General features: G+C 42.5%; 1 protein-coding gene and 1 pseudogene across 1 annotated transcript; one reads left to right on the top strand and one right to left on the bottom strand.

The window, feature by feature from the left end:
* Nucleotides 1-237: 237 nt before the first annotated feature.
* Nucleotides 238-835, top strand: LOC129504125 (SAP domain-containing ribonucleoprotein-like; annotated as a pseudogene).
* A 6,482-nt stretch (nucleotides 836-7,317) lies between these two features.
* Nucleotides 7,318-12,223, bottom strand: CUNH15orf48 (chromosome unknown C15orf48 homolog). The gene is made up of 5 exons (XM_055316784.1): nucleotides 12,122-12,223; nucleotides 11,945-12,006; nucleotides 11,693-11,778; nucleotides 10,232-10,292; nucleotides 7,318-7,710 (listed from the first exon to the last, which is right to left on the bottom strand). The coding sequence occupies exons 2-5, from the start codon at nucleotides 11,978-11,980 to the stop codon at nucleotides 7,642-7,644; spliced, it is 252 nt and encodes an 83-aa protein (XP_055172759.1). The 5' UTR covers nucleotides 11,981-12,006; nucleotides 12,122-12,223; the 3' UTR covers nucleotides 7,318-7,641.
* Between the last annotated feature and the right edge of the window lie 1,476 nt (nucleotides 12,224-13,699).

The following is a 13,699-nucleotide window of genomic DNA, read 5'->3' as shown; positions in this document are numbered from 1 at the left end:
GGTTTTTAATTTAAAAAGTGCCACAGAGGGGATCCCTGGGTGGCTCAGCAGTTTGGCGCCTGCCTTCCGCCCAGGGCATGATCCTGGAGTCCCCGGATGGAGTCCCATGTCGGGTTCCCTGCGTGGAGCCTGCCTGTGTCTCTGCCTCTCTCTATATCTCTGTGTCTCATGAATAAATAAATAAAATCTTAAAAAAAAAAAAAAGTGCCACAGAGAGTGGACTGGAGGGGTAACAAGATGGCGGCAGAGACGGTGGCACTCCATAAGCTGAAGCTTGCTGAACTAAATAAAGCAGGAAGGTCTTGCTCGTGGTCTGGAGACCAAAGGAATCAAACAAGATCTCATCAACAGGCTCCAGGCATATCTTGAAGAGCAAGCTGAAGAGGCAAATGAAGATGTACTGGAGATGAGACAAAGGAAGAAGAGTCTGTCAAAGAGAAAGAACCCTCTGAGAAAACTGCTGCTGTGGCAGCACGGAGGAAAGTGGTAACAATGACATCTGAGATACCACAGACAGAGAGAATGCAGAAGATCACCGAATGATTCGATGTACCTGTGAGCTTGGAGAGTTAAGAAAGCTGCCCGGGCAGCAAGATTTGGGATTTCTTCAGTTCCATCCAATGGCTGGTCATCTGATGCCAAGCCTACGGTTAACCTGGATAAACTAAAGGAAGGATCTCCAAGATTTGAGCTTTGAATGTCTCTTTAATCTCCAGAGTCTGAAGATGATGAGAAGCTGCAAGAGAGGAAGGAGAGATGTGGGATTGTGACAAGTTCGGCTAGAAAAGGAACCATGGAGGATACAGAGGCAAAGAAGAGGAAAAAGGCACTTTAGGATTGCCTGATGAAAAGCTCTTCATGCTGTCTGCTTTCCAGTGGTTTCCACCTCTTTGACTTGTGTTGGTCAAATATACACCTAAATGCACAGTCCTGCCCATAGGTAGGTCCTGTCTCACCATGAGAGAACAGGGACCCCGGGTACATCCAGGAACTCCAGCAGCAATTCACTCATCACTGTTCCAACAACTTTAAAGTTGTTGTTTTTAAATTATTTTACTTGTTAAATAAAAAGCAAAAGATAAAATTAAAAAATGGTGTTATAAGAGAACTTTCTGGAGTGATAGAAATGTTCAATAGTTGGTTTTGCATGATGCCTTCATGGATATATATAATTATGAAACCTCTTCTAACTGAACCATTAAGACCTATTCATTTTATTATATCTAAACTATACCTTAATTTAAAAAATAATTTAAAAAGTAGGGATGCCTGGATGGCTCAGCGGTTGAGCGTCTGTCTGCCTTTGGCTCAGGGCATGATTCCAGAGTCTGGTATCGACTCCCACATCAGGGTGCTTGTGGGGAGCCTGCTTCTCCCTCTGCCTATGTCTCTGCCTCTCTCCGTGTGTCTCTCATGAATAAATAAATAAAATCTTAAAAAAATAATAATAATTTAAAAAGTGAATAGTGCCACTTCAAAAAAATCTTACACTTAAAATCTGAGAAATGTTCTGTGGTTGACTCAATGAACTTGTTTCCAAATAACAAGCAAACAACAGGTCACATTTGCCTTGTGGTACAGATCCATTTCTCATTTATGTGAAGGCATTATAAAATAAGTCAGGCTACCTTGCTTGAGGCAATACGGCCTTAACAATCACCAAGGAAGAATATCAATGTCACGATTACACACACTATGTAAAGGAAAAAAATCACATAACATTTACTTGATGTACATACAAAAGAGTGGAGTTTAATTTTTTAAACAGCATGCCCACCCTCCAAATAAGCAGTACTTGGGGATCCCTGGGTGGCTCAGCGGTTTGGCGCCTGCCTTTGGCCCAGGGCGCGATCCTGGAGTCTCGGGATCGAGTCCTGTGTCGGGGTCCCGGCATGGAGCCTGCTTCTTCCTCCTCCTGTGTCTCTGCCTCTCTCTGTGTGTGTCTATCATAAATAAATAAATAAATCTTTAAAAAACAAAACAAATAAGCAGTACTTTATTATATATGTATTATAAGTCATACCAAGGGAATGAAAAAAGTGGTTCTAGCATGTCTACAAGAGTTCTGAATTTGGGCGTTTTCCTTAATTTTATTCTAATTTTTATTTTAAAACTAAAAATGATGGCATCAAACACCACCAAAACCAAAACAAAAGCTTTAATTTCTAGAGAAAAATCACATAATTATCTGAGGCAACTTTCTAAGCATGGGGGAAAAGACAGTTCTGGTCCTTATAAGGACCAGAAAAACTAATTTGATTTCTATAACTCCCTTAGGTACATGCACTCTGCTTTACCTGCCTTCCTTATGTAAACCACATCATGTTTGAATGTGAGAATCTATGTAATATACATGTGTGACTATAATCATCACTAAAATACATTTGTCTTTAAGGATATATCTTTATATTATGTAAATATAAATATTTTTGTTATTATATGTGTTCTGGATGTGACGTCATCTGTGTGGGCATATGTGTAGGGGTTCTTATCTCTAGTTAGGTCTCTATGTAGGAGAGAGTCAAGGTGATATGTATTTATCTATGGGTGTGTTTATGCTCTCACAAAGGTTTATAACTGGGGCAAAGTGCATCCAAGATGGACCAGTCCCTAGAGGTAGGGATGTGTGAATTTCAAACAGTCAATGTTCCCACTCACGGGAGAATATAATTTTAAATACAGTAAGACCCTCCTACTTCACAGAGATAATCATTTAAAAAAAAGAAAAAGAAGGGTACACTTTTTTGAACAACTAATGCTGCACACATGAAACACCAGGCTCGGTACTCTATTGTTGCACTTGGTCTTCACAATTAACCCAAGTGGGTAAAATTAACCCAGTTTTATAGATGAGGAATCTGAGCCTGGTCCAAAGCAGTATAGGTAGTAAGTGGCAGAGCAGTCTCATTTCAGAGCCTAGACTTTCACTTTCTACCAGAAAGTCTCAACTAAAATGTGAGACAATCTTCCCAAGGGGGGAAAAATGATGAATGAGTATTTTGTCAGATCTCAGGCCAGTTTTTAGTGATATGGAATGTGATTTTAACTTTATTCAGAAAGCGTCCTTCACATCTTAGTTTCACATAAGAGAGAATTACAGATGTTTGCTTAAGGCTGAAAGCCATAAAGTTAAAAGGATTCTGGCCTTCAGTTTAATTGCAAACTGGAAAAATATGACCAGGAAGAGCACTCCTTCCCCTCTGGGCTCCAGGACACATTTCCTGGGTCTCCTTCCCTAGTCGTTTCTCTCAGTCCTCATTCAGGGACCAGGTCATCCTCCTCTGGCCCCCGTGCTTCGTGGTGACATCCCTCCCCATGTGGTCTTTATCTCACTTAGATGCCCTCTGCCCTCTGTGGGCTGCCTCACCCACACCGTTGGCCTCACACACACCCCCTTGCAGTTCTCCAGAAGTAACCTACCTAGAGAGCTCACGAGACTTTCAAACAACAATTCCAAAGTGTATCTCAATTTCTTCCCTTATTTACCCACCCTGGATCATTCCACTGTTTTCCTCCTATACTCTCTATCTTGGCACCAGCACCCACTCACTTACTCAGGTGAGAAACCAGGGTGTCATTTTGGGGATACTCCATCCACATTCAATGAGCCTGAAGGTCTTCTCATGAATGGCTCTCAAAGACACCCTCCTTTTTTCTCTTCCCTGTGCCATTGCCTCGGATGGTTGTGTCCCTCACTACCTGTGCCCTGGGCTGCCACTGTCAACAGCTGGTCTCTGGCTGCCAACCAGAAAGTCCCTGCCGGTGTGCGTGCCCTTCACTATCTGCTGTGGCCAGCACTCCAGTCAGAAGACTCTCTCCTTCCACAACTTAAATCCCTTTTCTGGTTCCTTAGTGCCTGCAGGCTAATGGCATAAAAGGCCCTACACATTCCCTCTATTACACTCCAGTATTAAATTCCATATATTAAACAACTTCAAGTTTCTAGAAGATAGGCTATTTAAGTCCTCTATGCTCTGGTAAATATGCACGTCTATCTCAATTGAATTGCTGACTTCCAATTATTGGGGTTTCAAACCAGACCGATCAGCCTCTCAGGGATCCACCTTCTTTGGGAAGCTTTCTTTTGTACCTTGTGCTTATGTCTATCCTTGCTTTGTCACTGTATTGTTCTGATTTGTTCATAGGCATGTCTGCCTTTCCTATGTCAGATTCTTGAGGCCAGCAAGATGCCTAGCATATAGTGAATGCTCAATCATTGTACAATTTCTTAAATATTTCAATTATATGAAATTATTATTATATCTCAAATGAAAAAATTCGAAGTCCACATCCAGGAAAATCTTCTCCAGATCAAACTCTATTGGGAAAGCCGTTCTACACAGGCTCCTTTGGAGTCATTTTTACAACCACGTATTTGTCAAGTACTCACTACAACAAACAAATGCAACAAGTGAATCTTGGATTGGATTCTGAACATAAAAATACAGCTATAAAGGACATTACAACTAGAGAAGTGGAAATTGATTGTATGTTAGGTCATGTTATTGAATTAATGTAAATCCCTGGGGATCCCTGGTGGCTCAGCGGTTGGGGCTTCGGCCCAAGGCGTGATCCTAGAGTTCCGGGATTGAGTCCCATGTCAGGCTCCTCGCGTGGAGCCTGCTTCTCCCTCTGTGTCCCTGCCCCACCCCCCTCTCTGTGTCTCTCATGAATAAATAAAATCTTTTTTAAAAATAATGTAAATCTTTTTGGGAATGATAATAGTATTACAGTCAGCTAGAATGTCCTTTCCCTAGGCATAAAAAAACAAACTTTGAAGTCTGGACTTATATTTTAGGAGTTCATTTTATTTATTTTTGAGAGAGAAAGAGCACATGCACATGAGGTGGGGTGCAGGGGTGAGAGGGAGAGGGAGAGAGAGAATCCTAAGCAGGCTCCATGCCTGACAAGGACTCAATCTCATGACCTAAATCAAAATCAAGAGTTGGAGGCTTAACCGACTGAGCCACCCAGGAACCCCTCAAAGAGTTCATTTTAAAAGAGCATAATAATATAGAGATATAGCAAATGTGGCAAAATGTTCAATTAAAAGTATGAGTACTCTTTCTATTAATTTTCCAACTTCTCGGGCAGCCCTGGTGGCGCAGCGGTTTAGTGCCGCCTGCAGCCTGGGGTGTGATCCTGGAGACCTGGGATCGAGTCCCGTATCAGGCTTCCTGCATGGGGCCTGCTTCTCCCTCTGCCTGTGTGTCTGCCTCTCTCTCGCTGTCTCTGAATGAATAAATAAATAAATCTTTAAAAAAAAAATTTTCCAACTTCTCTGCATATCTGAAAAATTTCAAAATAAAACATTTGGGCCAAATGCTAAGAACACAACCAAAAATGAAATCAATAAATCTTTTGAAATTTAAGCATCAATGTTGCTCTTGGGGTGTCCCACTCCCAAACCTTCCATTGTCATGTTCACCCCTTAAAGCCACTGCATTTCAATCAAGTTTGTGTTTTAAAGTTGTAAGCTACAGTTACCCCTCACAAAACACTCTACAGTTTACTCTCCTAGTTGACCAACCTTCCTTCACAAGACTGTTGATTTTTATTTGCCTAAATGGCACCATATTGCACTTTAAAAACCTAAGCAAATAAAATTATGCTTCATAATTGGTACATGTAATACCTTGAGATCAACCATTGAAAGTTTTCAACTGGGAAAACTGGAAGTGATAAGGAACCACCGAGGTCGGTACAGTAATTCTGCTTTAGTCCTCTCAGATGATGAAAGTCTCTAGCAAGCGCTGGTTATTTTTTATTGCCAGGAAGGCGATAGGATAGCCTGTCTCTTAAATTTCTACTCTATTCAGATGGAAATTTTTAAAAGGCATTTATCGTTTTTATTTAAAATAGTTGACGAACTTAGGTATATACACAAGAGAACTAAAAATGTATGGGTCCACTAAAACTTGGACATGGTTGCTCACACTCAAAAAGTCCAAAGTCCATCAACGGATGGGTAAACAATATGTGGTATATCCATACAGTGGAAAATCACTCATAGAAAGGAATAAAATACGAGGCACAACATGCATGAATCTTGTACGCTTATTAAAGGAGCTGAACACAAAGGTTGCATAATTTATTATTTCATTTATATGAAATGTCCAGAATGGGCAAATCCATAAAGAAAGACTAAACTTATCAGTGTTTGCCTGGGGCTGTGAGCAGCGGGGTCAGGAATGGGGGAATGACTGCCAAAGGGTACAGCATTCTCTTTGGGGTGGTGAAAATACTCTGGAGTCAGATGGTGGAGATGGTTGCAAAGCTTTGTGTGAATATATTAAAAACCACTGAAGTGTGCACTTTACATCGATGAATACTATGGTATGTGAGTTATATCTCAATTTTTAAAAATATTTTATTTATTTATTTATTTGGGAGCGAGAGAGTACAAACAGGGGAGAGGGGCAGAGGGAGAAGCAGGCTCCCCACTGAGAGGGAGCCCAATGCACCTGATCCCAGGACCCTGGGATCATAACCTGAGCCCAAGGCACATGCCTAACCAACTGAGTCACCCAAGCATCTTAATTTTTTTTTTTATAAAGGTAATAGAAAGCAATTCCTACTTGGTCCCATTTTTTTTAAACTTTTTTTAATTTTTATTTATTTATGATAGTCACACAGAGAGAGAGAGAAGCAGAGACACAGGCAGAGGGAGAAGCCGGCTCCATGCACCAGAAGCCCAACGTGGGACTCGATCCCGGGTCTCCAGGATCGCGCCCTGGGCCAAAGGCAGGCGCCAAACCACTGCGCCACCCAGGGATCCCTTGGTACCATTTTTAAGAATAGTCAAGGGCATGCTGGGTTTGGTTGCACCTTCAGTGTTCAAATCACCATTGGCCAGAGTGAAGATGGCCCCCCACTACAGAGAGCAGGCAAAGGTCTCCAGTCCTGCCTCCCCAACCCTTGTAGGAGCATCTCTGTTAGCCTTGGGATCTACAGGGCCAATTTTGCATGCCTCACATTCCTACTCACCACCGTGATCCCCAACACTTCCTTCCAAGACCAACTGTCATGCAAGTCTCATCTCCCATATCTTCTTCACTTTCCTCATTGTGCTCACCATCTTTTATTCATCACCCCCCAAAATTTGGTTCTATTCATTCTCTTATCTCACTGGCCCAGGAAGTGCACAGGTAACAGCAGGGGCTCCATAAATTTCTGGTGAATGAGTCCACTTACAGGAAAAGTTGATATAGAAATTTGCACTGTGTATTATTTTAAAAATGTAGCTCCATGCTTCAAAATGTGTTTTTTTCCCATAAAAGGACTTCCTCCTCCATTTAAATATGTATCTTTAAGAAATAATGCACAAATAGTATTTTATTATAGACAATTCAGTTTATAAATCTCTATACACTTTAAGGAAACCATTTGGGCATCATAAACATTCAAATTTCAATATGCAAAATTAAATTTACAACAAGAAAATAAACACAAAATTATTTTTGAACTATGTGGTCATTGCTATACTACCTTCATAATTCCTATCCTGAGTCCGAAAATGTAGTCAAGCCCTAAAAATGTAGCAGAAGCATTTCCGCACACTGGTATCCATAATCTAGTTTGTGCAGCAATGTTTCCACTAGATTCATAGAGTACTCTTTGAAAAAAAGAAGCAAGAGCTGGTCATTTAGTGGCTCTTCGGACCTTCTGCAACTCTTCAATGGGCTTCCATTCTTGGTTGATTGTTATAAGCTTGGAAAAAAAGAAGGAAAACATGAAAGAGTTTTAGGATCTGCCCTTCATTCTCATGTCCCTTTTTGAGATTTGTCTACACTCCTCTTTGGAAAGAGCATCACCATAATATTTATAGTCAAGGAACCATCTCTCCCCATCTCTAAAAATATGCACAAAACAGTAACATGGGCTCTAAAAAGCCTTTGGGTTCCTAAGTGGTATAGCATCAGAAAGAAGGGTCATGTATATTTGCCCACTTTCACGTAACAGGTGCTAGATTTCTAAGTTGCCCTTGGCTTTATGTAATCTGTAAGTTCAAAAAGTGTGTCTGCTCCTGGTGAGTGGATGCATTCTGCTCTAGCACAGGGGCTTGGCCCATAGTAGGCTCTTAACCAAATCTCTTCATTGTAATTACTCAACAAAGGTACACATGATCCAAGTTATGCAATAAGGAAGAAGGGGCAGAGCTGTGTAAAGTCCTTGCCTTCCAAAAAACTCAAATTCAGAGATTCTCATTTATCCTTACAAGGTTTCTATTACCTTAAGATCTAAGAGATGTAGGTTTTGTTTTGTTTTTTTCTGTTTCTAAAAAATTTTTACATTTAACTCTAGTATCATTAACATTAAATGCCATCTTAGTTTCAGGTGTACAACTCTACACATAACTCAGTGCCCATGATTCATTAACCCTATACATTACTCAGTGCTCATGACAAGTGCCCTCCTTAATCCCCATCACCTATTTCCCCCATTGACCCACCCAGCTCCCTCTGGAAACCACCAGTTTGTTCTCTAGAGTTAAAAGTCTGTTTCTTGGTTTGCCTCTCCCCGCCCCTTCATCTTTGCTCATTTGTTTCCTAAATTCCACATATGAGTGAGATCATAAAGTATTTGTCTTGCTCTGGCTTAGAGATACAGATAGTTTTAAAGACTCTAAATATCCCTCACTAGGTCAAACTCCGCTATTTGAAAGCTGTTAAAAAAAAAAAAAAAAGATTTCCTGACAGACCTAAGTAAATTCCAGCAGACTCAATGTTTTTTACTTTCAAAATATTTAAAATGTTAAAAAAAAAAAAACTTTGGTATAGTCTTAAAAGAATGAGGGAAGGGCACGTGGGTGGCTAGGTCAGTTAGGTGTCTGCCTTCAGCTCAGGTCATGATCCTGGGGTCTTGGGACCAAGCCCGCATCCAACTCCTTGCTCAGCAGGGAGCCTGCTTCTCCCTCTCTTTCTGCCTGAAGCTTCACCTGCCTGTGCTCACTCTTTTAAAAAGAAATGAAATAGGGACCCCTGGGTGGTTCAGCAGTTAAGCATCTGCCTTCAGCTCAGAGCATGATCTTGGAGTCCCGGGATCAAGTCCCACGTCGGGTTCCCTGCATGGAGCCTGCTTCCCCCTCTGCCTGTGTCTCTGCCTCTCTCTCTGTGTCTCATGAATAAATAAATGAAATCTTAATAATAATAATATAATAAAATAAAAAAGGATGAGTGACTAATAACTGATTTTGTTTAAACAGAATACCACTCCTGTTTCTCGGAGCTCCTGTTATCACAACAGACCTTATATTAACTTTATTTTTTTTAATTTTTATTTATTTATGATAGTCACAGAGAGAGAGAGAGAGAGAGAGAGAGAGGCCGAGACACAGGCAGAGGGAGAAGCAGGCTCCATGCACCGGGAGCCCGACGTGGGATCCGATCCTGGGTCTGGGCCAAAGGCAGGCGCCAAACCGCTGTACCACCCAGGGATCCCCTTATATTAACTTTAGATAAATAATGGATACAATGGGATAACATATTACAATAATGATGAATATTAATATCTAGCCACTATGCTAAAGAATTTTATATATTTTATATTCTTTAATCCTCTTAACTCTGAGGTATAGATCTTTTTATTAAGCCCATTTTAGAGATTCTGAGAGCCCCAGAAAAGGCCAGTTGTCCAAAATCTCCTGTGAATAATGGAACAAGGATTTGAACCATATCTCCAGAACTCCATAGCACTCCCCTTATCACTACACTAAACGGTACTCTAAAAGTATTAAATCCATTTTGCTGACAAGGGTGCTAAAGTTCAGGCTAACTGTAAATCACTTTTTTTTTTTTAAGATTTACTTTAGAGAGAGAGAGACAGAGCATGAGCTGGGAGAGAGACAGAGGGAGAGAAATTCAAGCAGACTCCATGCTGAGCAGGGAGCCCACTTGAAGATGGATCCCACAACCTGAGATCATGATCTCAGCTGAACTCAAGATCAGACACTTAACCAGTTGAGTCATCCAGACATCTCATAAACCTTTTAAAAATTAATTTTTAAAAAATATTTTATTTTTATTTATTTGAGAGAGAGAGAGAGAGTGCATGCAGAAGCAGGAGGAGCTGCAGGCAGAGGGAGAGGGAGAAGTAGGCTCTCTGCTGAACAGGGAGCTGAATGCAGGGCTCCACCCCAGGACCCCAGGATTGCAACCGAGCTGAATGCAGATGCTCAACTGAGCTACCCAGGCTCCCCATAAACCACTCTCTAATGGAAATGTAGCAATACCTTGCTAGGTACACTAGGGTCCACGGTTTCCCAAGGTTCTGGATTTCTTTTCCGATCAAGGCTAAAAATAAAAGAAAGCTGATTAAACACTAAAGTAAGTGAATTTAAACCAACTCTGACATTGTGTCTATAAATATGCTGGGACATCATGGGACAGATCCAGGCTGATAACTAGGCATTCACCTGTTAGTTCACTGAAATTGAAGGTTAGGTAAGGGAGCCTCAGGATTTGGCTCAAATGTTGAGGACCAGTTCCTCTGCAGGATAGAAGGTCTGTATTCCCTTTGTTGGGCTGGATCAGAGAAAGTTCCCATAAGCTGAATAACAACGGGAATGGAAGTGCCAGGATAAGAGCCAACCAAGAATGTTCTGGCTCTGGTTTCTGGGAGAGGCAGAGGGTCTGGGCCTGAACCCTGCAGGTGGTGAACTGCACGGTGTGAGTCCCCTCTGCCAGAGCCTGGCCTTACTGCCCTTTCCAGCCCTGCGCTGGGCCAAGATCAGTTTCAAGTTTTTCTCTTCCTCATATTCCAGGATTCATGGTATTTTGGCTTCTTATATCAAGAGCTGATTGTAGACAACTGAATCTATAAACTCTATCACATTAAGGAAAGATCTTTCTAATAAACTGAAACGTAAAAATCTCATTAAAATAATGATTTCAGTTTGATGATATGCACCCCAAAGGCCATTTAAGAACTTTAGATTTCAAAACTTCAGTCAAAAAAAAAAAATCGTAAAACTTGGGCAGCCCGGGTTGGGTCAGCGGTTTAGCGCCGCCTTCAGCCCAGGGCGTGATCCTGGAGACGCGGGATCCAGTCCCACATCGGGCTCCCTGCATGGAGCCTGCTTCTCCCTGTGCCTGTGTTTCTGCCTCTCTCTCTTTCTCTGTCTCTCATGAGTGAGTGAGTGAGTGAGTAAATAAATAAATAAATAAATAAATAAATAAATAAATAAATAAATAAATAAATAAATAAATACAAACTAAAAAATTAAAGAATCCTAAAACTTAAAACGTAAGTTAAAAAACTTTGCTGTAGGGGATCCCTGGGTGGCGCAGCGGTTTGGCGCCTGCCTTTGGCCCAGGGCGCGATCCTGGAGACCCGGGATCGAGTCCCACGTCGGGCTCCCGGTGCATGGGGCCTGCTTCTCCCTCTGCCTGTGTCTCTGCCTCTCTCTCTCTCTGTGACTATCATAAATAAATAATAAAAAAAAAAACTTTGCTGTAGAAGTGGAAGAAGGCCAATGGATGAAAAGATATTTAGATACAAGGAACAAACTAACTTTATTAATATCGTAATTTAATAGTCCTCTGGTATCAGCATGCTTTCTAGTCCCACCTACAAGTTCACAGTTTGACCCTCTTAGTGTGAGGGTAAAACTCGGAAACTGAAACCATGCATTTCATTACTAAGGTCAATCTAACACTGCTAAAAAGCGTGTTTACAATTGGAGCCTACTTACATCACATCAGATTTTTGAAGGGAATATACAGCAAAAGACGAAGCTCCGCCCGCCGCTGTGGCCATGAACAGCACCAAAGGAATAAGCTAACAGAGAACAGGTGGAGGGTAAATATTCCGACGTTTCGATGTGAAACATATGAAATATAACAGAAGAGCTAGATGTCATTTTATGCTTTCTTCAAAATCTGCACCATCTTTTCCATCGTTAAAAATCAGTACTTTAAGAATGTCAATGGCCTTAAACACTTACTTCCTTCTTTTTCTTCAGGAGTTGGAAAAAGTTCATGATGACCTCAGCGCAGAAAGCCAAACCTAGAATTAAAACAAAACCAAACCGAGATACTGATCAAAACTTGAGCCCGGAGGACCCAACCCGGCGCGCGCCGAGCCCCCAACGTACTCCCCGAGGCGACCTCCCGCGGCTCACCTGGGAGGCGGCTCCCCTGGGAGGCGGCGCCGGGCCACACGCGCGGACGGCGCTCACGCCCAGGACGCAGCTGCGCCTCGGCGTCCGCGCTTATATACTGACCGCTCGGGTCACGCGGACTCGGGGCGGGCGTGGGCCGAGGGGGTCCTGCCGAGCCGGACTCGCTTTCCCCGCTCGGCTCCCGGCTCCCCGGCGCCCCCTGCAGGACGTCCTGCCCGCGGACGCGCCGCTGCCAAACGCGGGCGCGGGCGCCCCCTGGCGGCGGGCGCGGTCCCTACCCGCCGACCCGCGAGGGCCGAGGCCCGGCGTGGACCCCGGGGGCCGCTCCCAGCCCCGCCGCGCGCCTGCTAGGGCTGCCCCCGAGAACCAGCGGAGTTCCGATGGCCAAGGCCTGGGGGAAAATCAAGTTTGCTAATAGGCGGCCCGGAAAAGGAGCCGCAGAGCCGGGGGTGGGGGACGGTGGGGCTCCCAGGTGCAGGCAGGTAAATTAAAATCAATCCAATCACATTAACAGCTCCGAAATGTGATGGAGCGCACGTGCTCCATCACACGTGCTAATTAATTTAATTTAATTTAAAATTTAATTTAGAATTAAATTGTAAAATTCATTTCAGAAGAACTCTCATGATGTCCTGATTTATTCCATTTAATTTTTTGAAATTTCCACCCCCCCCCCTTTTTTTTTTTAATGGGAAAAATCAGGAAGTGAGGGAGAAGAAACAGAATCAGCTTTGGAATGAGTTCCATCTATGGGAGACGACACAGTCTTTGGCTTCAGTCTCCCTTTAATCGCCCCTAAACTAGCAGCGGTGCCTCGTACAGAGCATGCAGGAGTCTGCAAAACCACGGAAATAATGCTAACATTTCCATTAAGCCAGGCCCATGTGTCAGACTCTGTGCTGGAATCTTCTCAACGGTTTTGCAAGGTATGTTTTTTAGGCTCGGAGATGCTCAAGTCACGTAGCCAGGAAGTGGCAGGGCTGTAATCAGAACCCAGGTCTGTCTGGTACCCAACACCATTGTTCTTCCTGCAATTAAGCCAGGAACACTAGCTCGGTTATTTTTAAAATGGTTATTTTAAAACAATTATTTTAAAACTGAAGTTCAAAGCTGTGAGTTAATATTAAAACAGAAACATCATGTTCTCTGGAAAGGACCAGGCCCAGATCTGTTTCAACCTCATTTTTTAGTTCTAGGCATGGGCTTTGCAGCGAAACAGAGACCTGAGTTCAGAACCCACCCTGCCACACTTCATCAGCTGACTGACTTCAAGGAAACTACTTAACCCTTCCTTAAGAGTCTTAGTTTATAAATCTGTAAAATGGGAACAAATCTACTACAGGAAGCAGTTGGAAAACATATTAGAATGTATGTAAAGCGCATGGCATTCTGCCTTGGTAGTAGTAGGCATTCAATAAGTAGTAATTATTATTTGCAAAGATTTGTTTTGTTTTATATAAGGCAGATCATAAATGTAGCTTCACACCCACTTCAGATAAGGGTTCTTACTGTGTAACCCCAGAGCTGTAACTGGAGACATTCTCTGGTTGGTTCGGTTCACTAATCAATACAACAAAA

This window comes from Nyctereutes procyonoides, unplaced genomic scaffold (assembly GCF_905146905.1).
Source record: "Nyctereutes procyonoides isolate TBG_1078 unplaced genomic scaffold, NYPRO_anot_genome, whole genome shotgun sequence".
In the NCBI taxonomy this organism is placed as follows: Eukaryota; Metazoa; Chordata; class Mammalia; order Carnivora; family Canidae; genus Nyctereutes; species Nyctereutes procyonoides.
Note: the sequence above shows the minus strand (reverse complement) of the source record. Positions and strands in the feature narration are given on the sequence as shown.